We start from the raw sequence: 13,940 nt of genomic DNA, 5'->3' as shown, positions 1-13,940 counted from the left end.
TGATTCCTGTTAGCTCGGGCAGGGTTCTTATATATGGTGTGGGCACATTCACTGTGAAGCTTAAAACTTTAAGTATTTTGGTTGTCCTCTACCTGGTGTAAAAGGAAAGGTGCTCTCCACCCCTGCTTTGGCAGGTGGCTCTCAGTAGTGTGAGGTAGATCAGCGTTTCTTTCCAGCGTGAAACAGTAAGCTAGAGGGTTTTGTTTGGAGAGAAGCCCGTGTCAGTGGAAAATACGTACGTAACTAGCTGAAAAGTTTGCAACGCTTTAAATGTGAAGAGAGGGGAATGTCTGGGAGGGAGCAGTTGTCTGCTGCCTTCCCTCTCCTGTAATCTCAGCTCCTCGGTGTACTGTCCCCAGCACGGAGATAAACACCACTTAATTTTGGATGTACTCGTGCACGTCTGAACCAAGTCTTCTCCTGGTGCTAGATGAGCACCAGAACAGATGCTGAGCGGTCTGCAGCAGTCAGGCAGCTGAATTTCTGCGGGCTGGGTGGGTGATGGGGTGGCTGAGGCTTGGAGCACCGTCTGCCTGTGAAGCTAACGTGCTTTTTTTTTTTTTCTTCCTCCTCCCAGTGGCTCTGTAGTGTTGTTGCGCTCCAGTGCAGCATATTGAAACATTTATCTGCTAAGCAGATGACTTCGCTTTGGGACTCTGAACAAACAGAGAAGGCTGATATTAAGCCTGTTATCGTGGCAGACGGCGCACTCGCCAACCCTTACCAGGCAGCTGACAAGGCACCCACACCTTCCCTCTATTCCATGTCATCCTGCACCTCAGGGATTACCACTCAAAATTCCTTGAGCTCCTCGCAACCCCAGCAGACTTTGTCACAGGAAGATGTCAACTGCAGCTCTTGTATAGACAAATCCAAGAAGGTGTCTTCTTGCGGGACTTCTAACGGGCCGACAGCCTCTGACGTGAAAGTCAACGGTCCTCATTTCTACGGCGTTTCGTCCGAACCTGCGGCACAGTTGACTGACTCCCCGAGGCTGATCGGATCTGGTAACACAATACCTGTTTTGTCTCACCGGCAAACGTGGCCTAGGCCCCTCACGCCCCCAGCGACGTGTGGACTTCTGAATCACACGATTGGAACCGTTGTCAAAACGGAGAACGTCGCAGGACCCGTTTCTTGTGCACAAAGGGGTTCTGTGCCGGTCACGAGTATACCTACTTCCATATCGAGCTCCTGTGCCAGCCTGGACACCACCAGCACTTTGCAAAGAAAGAATGTGCAGACGCAGATAGGACCGCCGCTGACAGCAGACCTGCGATCCGTGGGCTCCCCTCTGACTGCCACCAGGGCTCTCACCCCTCCCCAGGCTGCAGGAGATGGGATCTCAGCTGTTGGGTCCACAAACAGATTCTGTTCACCAGCACCACCTTCAGGTAAGGGCCCAAGGGCTGATCCTGGCCCCCAGGGCTGAGAAGGCGTTCGAGCTAACCTCGAGGCTCTAGCAGCATGTCCTTGCTTAATGGGGAATATGGCTTTCTGTGGAGAGCAGGGGGAAGTTTAGGTCTCCTCCATCCTAGGTCCCTTCATGGGAGCCATGGGATGCACGTATCTGAGCGGGGAACTCCGTCCTGGGAAGCAAGGCGATAGATCCAATTGGTTCTGGAAAGCAGCAGTGGGTGTAAATCCTGCTGTCTCACCATCTCAACAGCTGGCTGCTCTGATGCTGCTCTGAAGCCACCCGTTCGCTCTAAAGGACTGGCTGATTGCAAGGCAGGCCTTCACGGAGCGGCTGTCTTGCACCTCTGATCTCTGTTCTGGTGATGGTTGCGTCCTCTCGTACAGAGGTGTTAGAAGTCTTCAGCTGCGCAGCCTCGACGTTTGACAAATGTGGGCTTGGACGTTGTGGTGTGTTCAGTGCCTGCCAGTCTGCTCACGTGGGGCAGTTACGGGCTGGATGTACTGCTTCTGTCCTGGGTTACACCCCAAAACCTTGCTGCTGACGTGCGTGCACCCATTCATCAGTATAAAGCCATCAAGCCAAAGACGTTGATAGGTGAGGGCGGGGGTAACTGCCCATAATTCATAAGTTTTGCTGGAATAAGCTTTCACTTAAAGCCTTCTCCTCCTCCCTTCGCCCCAGCAGCTCTAGCCTCAAGCTGTTAGCCCACTTGTGCAGGCTGGGTTGGAAGCAGTGGCTGGAAAGCACGCGCCAGAGCTGTCTGTCACTTCTGCAGTCCTCCTTGCTCAGTGGCAGGCTTGGGTGGAGCGATCCAGGCAACGCAGGCAGCATCTTTTTATTGTTCTTTTAAAAATTTCTTACGGGCAGCTCCTGGGTTTTATCTCCTGTTTGGAAGCAGTTCCCGGAGCACTTGGCCTCCTTGCTTGTTGCCGAACAAACCGTGTTACCCTAGGGCTGCTAATTTGTGCCCTGCTTAGACGTGCGAGGCTGGGGGGGCCTTTAGGTGGAGGAAGAGGGGCTGTGCTGTAGGAAGCTTCTTGCTGGTGGCTTGAAAAGCACGGCGAACCAAACCCTCCATCATTTTGCAGCTACTAAAGATGGTAAATTTCTTGTAGCGTGAAGTTTGGGTTCTACAAAACGCCCAGTAAATCATCATTTCGATGCAGTTTCTCTTGGGAAAGACGTAAATGTGTTCAGATAGACTACACCTAACGCGACGCATGTGTACTTACAAGCACCTTAAATGGTGGTCTTGCAGAGTGGGTGCAAATTTACAGAAATCCCAGTGATTCATAACCCCTCTTTTTTCATAAGCTTCAGGCTTACCATAGCTCTAAGCAGACCAACTTGAGAAGAACTGGTATCGACCATGCATTGAGGGGATTTTGCTTCCTGGCATTTGCCATCGCCTCTTTCAGCTGCGCAGTCACTGCCAAGGCAGCGGGATTTTATTTGGTGGATAATAAATTCTTCAAACGATTGTCACACTCCTACCAGACAGCGCACTGCATCCCACAGTCGATAATCGTCCAGAAACCAAAAGGATGCCGCAAATGTGCTTTTTTTTCTGCATGTTCAGGCCTAGACCAGCTACTTGGCAAAGGTTTAGCCAGCTCTTGGAGCTGCTGGGGGCTCGGCGCTCATCTTCCCGGTCTCTGTAGCATGACATCGCTTGCAGCCTCTCATCGCTGCTCCTTCAAACGGGGGAGCGGAGCCTTAAATATTTAGGTGCAGAGCCCGAGAGCTGATCCTGCGTTTGAGGCACGCGCTAATCCTTCTGCGAGGGGACGAAAGCACACGGCCTGTAACTCGGGCCTCTTTCAAAGCGTGCCTCTGAGCAGAATTAGTCATTCTGAGCAGCTTGGAAGCTGCGAGCAGCCCTAGGGCTGGGTGCATGTCTCGCGAACGTCACAGTGACATGTCTTCTCTGCACCATCTTTCTCTGTAGATGGTAAGGTCAGTCCCAGCACCTTATCCATAGGAAGCGCTTTAACTCTGCCCTCATCACTCACTTCAAACTCCGCAGCTATGCTGGACCTCACCAGTTCCCTGAAAGCGTTTGTGGACGGCGGTGAGTATTTAGTTCGTTCTCAGTCTCTGCTAGCCCTGCCTGTTTGCTTCCCGAGCGTCCAGGCTCTGCTTCAGGAGAAGCTCCGAGATGAAAGGGTTGCAGTTAGGTGAGGGAGGGGCTGGATATACCTTTCCTTAAATACCACACGCTTCCCTGCTCGTAGTGTTGCCAAGGCAGCGAGGCCAATGAAGTGTTTCTGCCTGAAGCTTTTCTGGGGAACAATCACCACGGGCTGCTTTCCAGGTGGGATCCGCATGCAGAAACCTGCAGCCCTGCCGTGCCGTGGTGCTGCCTGCACCCCACAGGGGTTCCTGATCACAGAATCACAGAATTGTAGGGGTTGGAAGGGACCTCGAAAGATCATCGGGTCCAACCCCCTATGCGCAGGAAGCCCACAGCTCCCCATCTTGCAGTCGAGCAGTCGCCCGGGTCGTGAGGCTTTACTGGCTCCGTTAATTTTCCGATTGATTTCTGCTTCTGTCAGTCTTCTCCTAGACTGGCATAATGTTTTTTTTTATTTTCCTTTTATTGCACTTGGCGAGAAATGCCAAGTCTTAGCGGAGCGACTCGAGGAGGAGGAGATTGGTACCCAGCACAATGCGGCAGGCTGTCGCCAGCGCCTGCTTCTGAACAAGAGCCTTTCTGGCGTGGTCACCCTCTTTTCTTGGGTGAACCCCGACTGCTCCCCTCGGCCAGGCTGCCTCTCTGCTCTCGGGAAAGGCCGTTGTGGCTCTGCTTCTTCTGCCTGCTGTTTGAACTGGTGCTGACGTGAAGAAGAGGTCGGCCAGCCTGCTTTTGCTACCAGAAGGCAGCTCTCCGTGGGGCTTCACAAACAGGAACGCTTCGCAGCTATCGGCAGCAGATCTGCCTTAAAGCTGGTTAAAAGTCTTGACTGAATTACCTTGTTTTGGTTAATTGACCCCGCTCTGAAAGTGCGTGACTCAAGAAGGAGCGTGTAGCTGCTTCGAAGTGGTTACTGCTTTCCTCTGCAGCACAGAGTCAGCCTTTTTGGCTAGGAAATGAAGCTTCCCGAGAAGGACCCAAGCTGCTGCCAAAAGGGGCAATGTCCACCTCTGCAGACCCGTTGATTCTGAGCTGAAACAGCAGATTTTCAGTTTATCAGTCCTCGTTGCCCTGAACTTGTGCTTGCTGCCTGAATTGCAGCTTTCTAGCCGGAGCTGACGCTCTCCTCACGTGCTGCTCACGTGAGATGCTGGTATGAAGGCACAGACCGCCTGTATGTAACGTTCTTGTATTGCAGGATTTGGCAGTCTTTGCTGGTGAAGCAAATGGCAAGCTTGGAAACGGGATGGTTAAATCCACCGCGGCTCAGATGGCACCCTGTCTGTGAATAACTTGACTAATTGCTTTCTGTTTATTAACAGAGATTGAGATAAATATGCTGGATGAGCAGCTGATCAAGTTTCTGGCCTTGCAGAGAATACATCAGCTTTTCCCTTCCAAAGCTCAGTCTCTAGCAAGCAGTGTCAGTGCCCATCAGCAATCTCCTGCGGCAAACCACATTGAAGGTAAGAGCAGCCCTAGAACAGTCGGTTTGGGTTGAGCCGTAGCTTTCTGGCACTCCCTTGCCTGTTCGTTGAAGATCTTCGCTCTTCTTTTGGTATCTGGCTGGTGCCACCTCTCAAGCTTCTTTCCTTGCGTTTCCTGCTCTGGCTACTACTGGCCAGAAGTTCCTACAGGTCCCTCTGCATAATTTTTTTTTTTTCTTTTTTACAAATTATAGCAATAAAAACAATCTCCAGGGGCCTGAGTTTGGCATTAGCTTTGTTTATGGTCACTTGGTTTACAATATGGGCATTATTAACACCTAAATCTGGACAGGGATCGTGTCTCCCTGTTCCTCTGCATGCAGTCAGTTTAATCTGCTCTCAAGCACTAACCAGACAGCCTTGGTGCAGGAGCAGTTGCCTGCTCCCCCTTTGCTATGGGCCTGGGGCTAAATATCCAAGATAAGGTCTTGGGAAGCCTGCTAGTATCAGTAACCTTCTTCTGAAAGTCTGTGCTTGCCTGCTGTAGCATCACAGCGTTCTCTAAACGCTTTGTCAGTCTTTTTGAACGCTGCAGTAGGACGCAGCACCAGGCTGTGATTTGAGCTGCTTTCCTGTGCTGCCCTGGAAATTCTTGCAGCCTGCCTCCCAAAAGGCAGCTTGGTGCTGTCTTAACCCCTGGCCCTTTCCGGACAGGATGATGCATCCAGCTGACTGTTTGGCATTGCTGTCGAAATAAAAATTTGATCGAAAACCTCTAGTGAGCCCCGTTGAGTCAGCAGAGCCGGGCAGCTGAAAGGACTCGTGCAGGGTAGCCGTGCAGAGATGGGAGGCTGCGTGTTTCAGCTGTATTAAGCTCTGCACGTCCAGCACCGCTGTTCTTGATGTAGGTGACTCTGCGAACAATCTCTTGTAATCCTCATGTTCTGGTTTTTGATACCGCGCTCTTGCTGCAAAACTACCACCCAGATGTGCTATCAGAAGAGGCTCTGCGTGCGTAAGGGGCTTATCTCCGAAAGGCAGCTGCCGAAATCCTGGCAGGCCTGTGGGGTCTGGAGTGTGATCTCTTTTCCATAGGAGACGATTTTCTGCCCAGTTAACAGGGGCGTGGAAGAAGGTGTGATTTGAACTTTGCTGCCAGGGAGCTGCTCTGGAGACTCGGTCCTGGACCCTGCTCAACCCGTGTGGTTTTCCTGCAGCTTCACTGGAAGGGAAATCTCAGCTGTTCAGTTGGTGACGTTCACCGGCACCAGTATTTTTTTTTAAAGTGGTGCTTTTACAGCAAGAGGCAGGTCTTTGATTACCCAAAGTGGGGGAGATTAAGAAAGAAGCTAGTGGTAGGAAGCTTGTGTTCTCCCCAGCACAGCTCCGTTGTGCTCGCTCCACAATTGCATGGCTTGTGTGGGTTACTGGGAAGAACAATTTTCCGTGATGACAAAGATGTTTAATCCACACGCATTCCTAGAGGGTTGGGAAACCTTTAGGCCAAAGCTGCCTGCGTCCCTCTTAGGATCTGTGCTTTCTGGAGAGCCTGGCGTCCAGCAGCCTGTGTAGCTGATAAGATTGTTCAAGTCCTTTCTCTTTATCTTGCAGCGCAAAGAAAGGAAGTGCAAGCCCGGGCTGTGTTCTATCCTCTGATGGGCTTGGGGGGTGCAGTCAATATGTGCTATCGAACCCTCTACATCGGGACAGGTGAGTAGCTTTTTCCCCAGCGTGACCTTTAAGATTCAGGGTGGCTCTCCCCGGCCCTCCCTGTTTGTTTGCCAAGCGGGCGTTGAAGAAAACGGACCCGTTTTGCTGACCAGAATGGTGGAAATTCCCCATCCACTTGAATCTTCCACCTTTGTAACAGCAGGATGGCCCCTAGAGGTTAACCGGCTGATGGAGAGGAGAGTTAAGGTTTGCTTGTGGGTTTTATTTCTCTGCTTAGATTCTTTTGGCACTCCAGAATGGCCCAGCAACACCAGAATACTCTGCAGCCTTCCTGCCTCATGTAGCAGCTAACCCTCCCTTCCCCCACTGAAACTTTGTTCGTGGCTTATCGCAGCATTATTCATGTGGTCCTGGGAGTGCGGACAAAGGCAGTTGCTCCCCTGTTGTTTTGCTAATTGAAGCTTAATTCTGTCTGTTGTTCTCTGCTGCCTGACAGGTTTGGTTTTTTCCCTGAAATAAACCCAGCGTTTTTGTTCTCCCCATTGACAGGAGCTGATATGGATGTGTGCCTTACAAGCTATGGTCACTGTAACTACGTGTCCGGCAAACATGCCTGCATATTCTACGATGAGGTGAGAGCCTGAGTCTTTATTTTATTTTTTTTAATTTGGCATGCATGGCAGTGGGAGCTGGAGATGCAGGCAGCAGGTTGTCTTTGTGTGGTGCTCCTTTGTGGGCTACAAAGTAAGAGCCAGAGCTGTGAATGGTTTCACTCCAGTGAAGGCTGCGTCAGCGTTTTCTGTCAAACCCTTTTCTGAAGCACAGAGCCCTGCCAGCATGATTTCTCTGAGCTAACTGCTCGTGGACAAAGACGGACCACAAGTAAGCACTGTCACTGCTGGCATCTAGGGGAAGAAAAAAAAATCATGGAAATGGTTCGATACTTTTGATGCAGCTGTGCTAATAAAAGCTAAGATTTACTTGCCTACATAGAACCTCGACGGGAACAAAACAGGGAGCTGCTTCATGCCTCTTATTTAACTAACATTTTAGTTAAGCTGTCAGTGTAAACAGAGGTCTACGGTTGCCTCTTAACTACAGGCCAGAGATGAGTTTGTTCTTGAAGCGAACAGACTGGTCTGCCAATAAAAGTGCCACCAGAGATGTCTCTTAGCATGGCAACAGTTTTTGAAGCAAGGTAGTCTTTTCTGTCACGATTTGCCAACCAGCTGCTGTGCAGGATCCAGGATTAACCCACAAACTGCTTTAGCTGCTCCTCCGGTGCACTACAAGCTACAGAGCACGTGTGGTCATGGGATCCAGATCTTAAATCTGAGCCGAAGCATCTCCTCACAGCGGTTGATCCGAAGGAATCACTGAACTTGTTCTGTACTCTGGAAAGCTTCCCATGGTTGTGGTTGCTCTAAAAAGAGGCGGAGCTCCCCTGCTTAGCTCTGTCTACAGTTTCTGCTTCTGGCCTTGGTGTTTGCAGTCTAGCAGGTTACTTGAAAACTTCCCTCGTGTGGCAAGTTTTTGTAACTTGATTGAAGTTCTGTAGCCCTGTGAGGACAAGCTCTTGCTGTTAGATGATTCCTGTGAGCTAACCTGGAATTTCTTCTACGCTGTTGACATCCTCTGCAGAGTTCAGTTGGGTGTAACACTGCTTGTGTCGTGCTGTATGTCACGGTAACGTCTCCTGGCATTTCAGTATTCGTGGAAGCCCTGTAAATCCAGGCCACTCTACCCTGTGGCTGCTGCTGCTGCACACCGGTACCTCTCTCGTCATCTTGTGCCTGCTTTCCAAAGCACACCTCTTTCCTGCCAGGCACAGGACTAAGCCACACGAGGCACAAACTTAGCCTGTTAAAACAGTGTGCTTGCTGTGCACAAATCAGCTTGAATCCATTTCCAAAAGATCTGTTGGTGCAAGTGCAGCAGGTAAAAGCCCCTCCTCTTCAAAGCTGCCCGGCCCTATTTGCCTGCTGGGAAGCATCGTGGGCAGCAGCCCTCGCTGGAAAGCCAGCTGTGCTGTGAGCGTGAGCCGTGTACCGGCTTGGGGTTGCTGCTCTCTGAAGTCAGAACATAATTTAAGTGCTCTTATTTTACCATCAACAGCTGTAGGGAGGGAGGGGTTCGTGTTTCAGCGCTCCCAGTGGGTACGTGGGCAGAAGCCTTTCCGACCTGATGTCTCGATTCCTCCTCTTCCCCATTTCAGAATACGAAACATTACGAGCTGTTGAACTACAGTGAGCATGGGACGACCGTGGACAACGTTCTCTATTCGTGTGACTTCTCGGAGAAGATGGCGCCCACTCCTCCCAGCAGTATTGTTGCCAAAGTGCAGAGCGTGATAAGTGAGTGTTGAGACGGGGCCAGCCCCACGTGGGGGAGCTGCTGGAGGGGGACAGGAGCGGGTGCACGTCGCTCCTCCTCGGGGCTGCTGCACCTCTCGGGGGTCTCTCCTTTCCTCTGCAGCCCTGGGGTCAGCCTCTTGCTCCTGAAATGCCTCAAATGCCTCACGGCTGCAGGGTTTTGGCTCCCGAGGCACCCCAGCAGCAGCCCCCGTTGATTAAAACAAACCCCTGGCTCTGTCCAGCCCGAACCTGACGTCGGTTTGTCTTTTTCCAGAGCGACATAAAAGCAGGAAGCAGGAAGAGGAGCCGCATGAAGAAGCCACTGTGATGAATTCGCAGGCGCAAGGGCAGCATCGGAAACCCTGCAACTGCAAAGCCAGCAGCTCCAGCTTGATAGGGGGCAGCGGGGCCGGCTGGGAGGGCACGGCCCTGCTCCACCACGGCAGTTACATCAAGCTGGGCTGCCTGCAGTTTGTGTTCAGCATTACCGAATTTGCGACCAAACAGCCCAAGGGGGACACTGCCTTAGTACAAGACATGGACTTGGAGGAGAAGCTTTCTCTGAAACCCCACCAGGTGCCCGTGCTGCGGTCCAACTCTGTTCCCTAGGAATTGTAGGAAGAGAGCTTTGGAGCAAGGAAACGCCCTCAGACTCTTGCAATGCAAAAATGTACAAACCGAGGTGGGATTTTCTATGTCGGCCCAGAGACTGTTCACACGCCGTTTGCATGAAATGAAGAACGTTTAACTTTTTTTAATTTTTCTTTTTTGCTCAAGTTTTAGGGGCATTTGCACATATATTTGTACTATACATTTCATTTTAAAAGGAAAACTGCAGCGAGAGCAGGACGCGTCAGAGCGAGGGGCGACCGCTGTCTGACTCGAGGACTCTCTCTGACAGATAGTTCCCATGCAGTTGTAAAATAATCAGAAACTTGTTCTATTTTGTGCCAGTGACAATAGTTTTATATTAAAAGAGAAATACAGTTTTCATACAGCAAATCTATACAATATCATTGTTTTATTTAATGTAAAGAAGCGCTCTTCTTCCCACAGTTATTTTTCCCATCCCTCCCTGCTATGGTTGCACTACAAGTAGCTACTGTGTATTATGGGCAGTGAGAAATGAGTTCTTTTCCTGGTGTCCATCCTATTTTTTATTTCGAATAAGGAAAAGTGTTGGATTCTGTGTAAATACATCAGTGATGGCATTTTCAATGTTTTAAAGCTGTGTACAGTGCTACATGTGGTATGACGTTCCTCAAATTGTCTATTGTAGCAGCTCGTTTGTCGTAACCTGTCTGTCTCTTTTGTTTATAAGCCGCCACCCCCCCCCCCCCCCCGCAGAACAGCTAGCTCCACTGTACATAGTAATTGTAACGTTTTAGACTTTACAGAAACTTTCCTGTATTCTGTATATAAAACAAATACTTCACATCCCCTTCTCTGCCTGTCTGTCTTCACTCTGTGCCCACCACCCGGGGAGGGGGGGGGGGGAGGGAATCTCGTTTGCCCCATCTCAAGCGCGGGGGGCTGCACGCCTCCAGCCCTGCTTTTTTTTTTTTTTAACCCTTTTACCCTCTTTTCCACCCATCCTGCTGCAACCACCGAAAGCTCCCCTGCAGCTTGCATCGCTCCGGGGGGCGAGCTCCGGCTGCGGGGGCGAGCAGCGCAGCACCCCCCACCCCCCCCCCGTGCCCTCCTCTTCCTCTCCTCCTCCTCCTCCTCCTCCCGCCGGGGCTGCCGGGAGGCCGGGGCCGGGCCGGGAGGCTCCGGGGCTGCTCCTGCAGGCGGCGCAGGGCCGGGAACGGAGGAACCGGGGCCGGGCATGGGGTGGGCGCTGCTGGGCGCGGGGCTGCTGCTGGCGCTGGGCGCGCTCCTGCGCCACCGCCTGCGCGCCCCCGCGCCCTACCGCTCCCGTCCCGATCTGCGGGGCCGCACGGCCATCGTCACGGGTGAGCGGCGCGGTACGGACCGGGTGTACGGCCCGGTACGGCCCACCCCAACAAAGGCTCACCCCCCCCCACCCCCCCCGTGCTTCGCAGGGGGAAGCGGCGGCATCGGCGAGGCCACGGCGCGGGGCCTGGCGCGCTGCGGGGCGCGCGTGGTGCTGGCGGCGCGCTGTGCGCGGCGCGGGGAGGCGGCGGCGCGCCGCATCCGCACGGTGAGAGCACCCCCCCCCCGCACACACGCCCCCCTAAACCCCATCAATACCCCCACACACACACACACACGGTGGGGGGGGGACGTCCCCAGGCACCCCTCCGCGCCCCCATGGATGTCCCCCGGGCACCCTCTCCCCGCTATGCCCCCCCACACACACACCCCCAGCGCACCCTCCCGGTACCCCTCATACGCCTCCAGTGCACCCCCCCCCCAGTGCCCCTAATACAACCCCAGTGCACCCCCCCAGCGCCCTCCATACACTCCAGTTGCACCCCGAGGGCACCCCCTGGACGCCCCGATACACCCCCTGGGACAGCCTGCGGTACCCCCCACCCCAGCACCCCCTGGATACCTGCAGTGCACCCCCCAGGCCTTCCTGGTGCACCCCCTCGGGACATCCCCAGCGTACCGCCCCCCAACACCCCCAGTGTACCCCCCCCCGGCACCCCTAGGACACCCCCATGGGAAATCCCTGGTCACCCCTAGGACATTCCCTAGAGACCCTGACAGCACATCCCCAGCGTGCCCCCCCAGGCACCCCCAGTACCCCTCCCTATACATCCCCAGTAACCCTCAAGTACTCCCAGTACCCCCCATATACCCCCAGTATCCCCCCAAGCACCTCCAGTACCCCCCATACATGCCAGTACCCCCCCCCATACACCCCAGTACCCTCCCAAGTACCCCCGGTATACCCCATACACTCCCAGTACCCCCCCATACACCCCCAGTATCCCTCCAAGTACCCCCAGTATCCCCCATACACCCCAGTACCCCCCATACACCCCCAGTACCCTCCCAAGTACCCCCGGTATCCCCCATACACCCCAGTACCCCCCCATACACCCCCAGTACCCTCCCAAGTACCCCCGGTATACCCCATACACTCCCAGTACCCCCCCATACACCCCCAGTACCCTCCCAAGTACCCCCGGTATACCCCATACACTCCCAGTACCCCCCCATACACCCCCAGTATCCCCCCAAGTACCCCCAGTATCCCCCATACACCCCAGTACCCCCCCATACACCCCCAGTACCCTCCCAAGTACCCCCGGTATCCCCCATACACCCCAGTACCCCCCCATACACCCCCAGTACCCTCCCAAGTACCCCCGGTATACCCCATACACCCCAGTACCCCCCCATACACCCCCAGTACCCTCCCAAGTACCCCCAGTATCCCCCATACACCCCAGTACCCCCCCATACACCCCCAGTACCCTCCCAAGTACCCCCAGTATCCCCCATACACCCCAGTACCCCCCCAAACACCCCCGTGGGACACCCCCAAGCACAACCACCCCCGGCACTCCCCCCCTGCTGCTCCCACAGGAGACGGGGAACCCGGAGGTGCTCTTCATGCCCCTGGACCTGGCCAGCCTGCGCTCGGTGCGCGCCTTCGCCAGCGCCTTCCTGCGCCAGGAGCCCCACCTGCACCTCCTGGTCAACAACGCCGGTGAGCCCCGGGGTGCACGCGAACCCCCTCCCCATCCCCAAATTTCCCCCCCCGCCAGCACCATCCCCACCGCCCGCTGCCTCCGCAGGGGTGAGCGCCGGGGGGACGACGGAGGACGGCTTCAGCCTCACCTTCCAGGTGAACCACCTGGGCCACTTTCTGCTCACCCAGCTGCTCCTGGAGCGGCTGCAGAGCAGCGCGCCCAGCCGCGTGGTCATCGTCGCCTCCTCCGCGCACCGCGCCGGCCGCCTGCGCCCCGCCGCGCTGGGCCGCACGCCCCCCGGCCCCCTGCCCACCTTCCAGGGCTACTGCGACAGCAAGCTGGCCAACGTGCTGCACGCCCGCGAGCTGGCCACGCGCCTGCAGGGCACCCAGGTGACCTCCTACGCCGTGCACCCAGGTAGGGCCCCGCTGGGCGCAGCGGGGTGGGGATGGGTGCAGTGCTTCCTTTGTGCGGTGCGTGCGTTGCACCTATGCAGAGCGCGGCCTTTTCGCTTTGTGCCTGGTGCAGTCTTTGCACAGAGCAGTCCTTTGCACAGTGCCCCTTTGCACAGAGCATCCCTTTGCACGTTGCACCCTTTGCACGATGTGTTTTTTTTTTTTGCACGGCGCACCCTTTGCATGGAACATCCCTTAGTGCAGTGCATGCTTTGCACGGCACAGCCCCTTGCATGGTGTGTCCTTTTGCATCCTTTTGTGTGGACCATCCTTTTGCATGGAGCATGCCTCTGCACAGCTCACCTTTTGCACAGTGCATCCCTTTGCACGGTGCTCTCCTTGCACAGAGCATCCTTTTCGCACAGAGCACCGTGCACTGCAGAGCCATGCACTGCTAGTCGTGCTGCAAGGCCGAGCCAGGCTCAGGCGCGGGCAGCACCCCAGGCAAACAGCACCCTGGGGGGGTCCCTTCCCCACCGGGCTCCGGCTGCAACGCCACCCCTTCCCCTCGCCCCAGGCTTCGTCAACACGGAGCTGTTCCGCCACCTCCCGCTCTGGCTGAAGCCGCTCTTCGTGCCCTTGGCCTGGCTCTTCTTCCGCGACGCCGCCGAGGGCGCCGAGACCTCGCTGTTCTGCGCCACGCAGGAGGGCCTCGAGCGCTTCAGCGGCCGCTACTTCGCCGACTGCCGCCTGCAGGAGCCGTGGCCGCAGGCCCGCGACGACGCCATGGCCCGGGAGCTGTGGGAGGCCAGCGAGAGGCTGGTGGGGCTGGCGCCGTGACCCCCTCCCTGCTGTCCCCCCGTATCCCCGGTGCAATAAAAGTGAGCGTCCTAAAACGGCGTCACCTGCGAGTGGGGTTGGGATATTGCAA

General features: G+C 55.0%; 2 protein-coding genes across 3 annotated transcripts in view; both read left to right on the top strand.

Annotated features, from left to right (window-relative positions):
• The window catches only part of PHF12 (PHD finger protein 12), a 31,582-nt gene extending 21,139 nt beyond the window's left edge, over positions 1–10,443 (top strand). The window contains exons 9-15 of one of the 2 annotated variants that reach the window (XM_040533108.1): positions 578–1,394; positions 3,369–3,491; positions 4,877–5,020; positions 6,593–6,691; positions 7,202–7,284; positions 8,868–9,006; positions 9,281–10,443. In XM_040533108.1, the coding sequence (XP_040389042.1) occupies positions 578–1,394; positions 3,369–3,491; positions 4,877–5,020; positions 6,593–6,691; positions 7,202–7,284; positions 8,868–9,006; positions 9,281–9,615 (1,740 nt within the window). In that variant the 3' untranslated portion in view covers positions 9,616–10,443. The remainder of the gene's footprint in view (positions 1–577; positions 1,395–3,368; positions 3,492–4,876; positions 5,021–6,592; positions 6,692–7,201; positions 7,285–8,867; positions 9,007–9,280) is intronic. The other variant, XM_040533109.1, reaches the window with a different exon arrangement.
• A 317-nt stretch (positions 10,444–10,760) lies between these two features.
• DHRS13 (dehydrogenase/reductase 13) lies at positions 10,761–13,900 on the top strand. Its single transcript, XM_040533107.1, has 5 exons — positions 10,761–10,961; positions 11,052–11,170; positions 12,508–12,631; positions 12,720–13,031; positions 13,587–13,900. Exons 1-5 carry the CDS (start codon positions 10,835–10,837, stop codon positions 13,847–13,849), a joined length of 945 nt encoding a protein of 314 aa, XP_040389041.1. The 5' UTR covers positions 10,761–10,834; the 3' UTR covers positions 13,850–13,900.
• Positions 13,901–13,940: the final 40 nt, after the last annotated feature.

The sequence above is a fragment of the Cygnus olor genome, chromosome 20 (assembly GCF_009769625.2).
Source record: "Cygnus olor isolate bCygOlo1 chromosome 20, bCygOlo1.pri.v2, whole genome shotgun sequence".
Taxonomy (NCBI): Eukaryota; Metazoa; Chordata; class Aves; order Anseriformes; family Anatidae; genus Cygnus; species Cygnus olor.
The sequence above is the reverse complement of the archived record's forward strand: the minus strand, read 5'-3'. Positions and strand labels throughout refer to the sequence as shown.

Excerpts from the sequence above, each read along its gene's own strand:
- DHRS13 (XM_040533107.1), top strand. The coding sequence starts at position 10,835 with ATGGGGTGGGCGCTGCTGGGCGCGGGGCTGCTGCTGGCGCTGGGCGCG. Across the intron at positions 10,962-11,051 it reads CCGCACGGCCATCGTCACGG|GGGGAAGCGGCGGCATCGGC; the intron begins GTGAGCGGCGCG and ends CGTGCTTCGCAG. Across the intron at positions 12,632-12,719 it reads CCTCCTGGTCAACAACGCCG|GGGTGAGCGCCGGGGGGACG; the intron begins GTGAGCCCCGGG and ends CTGCCTCCGCAG.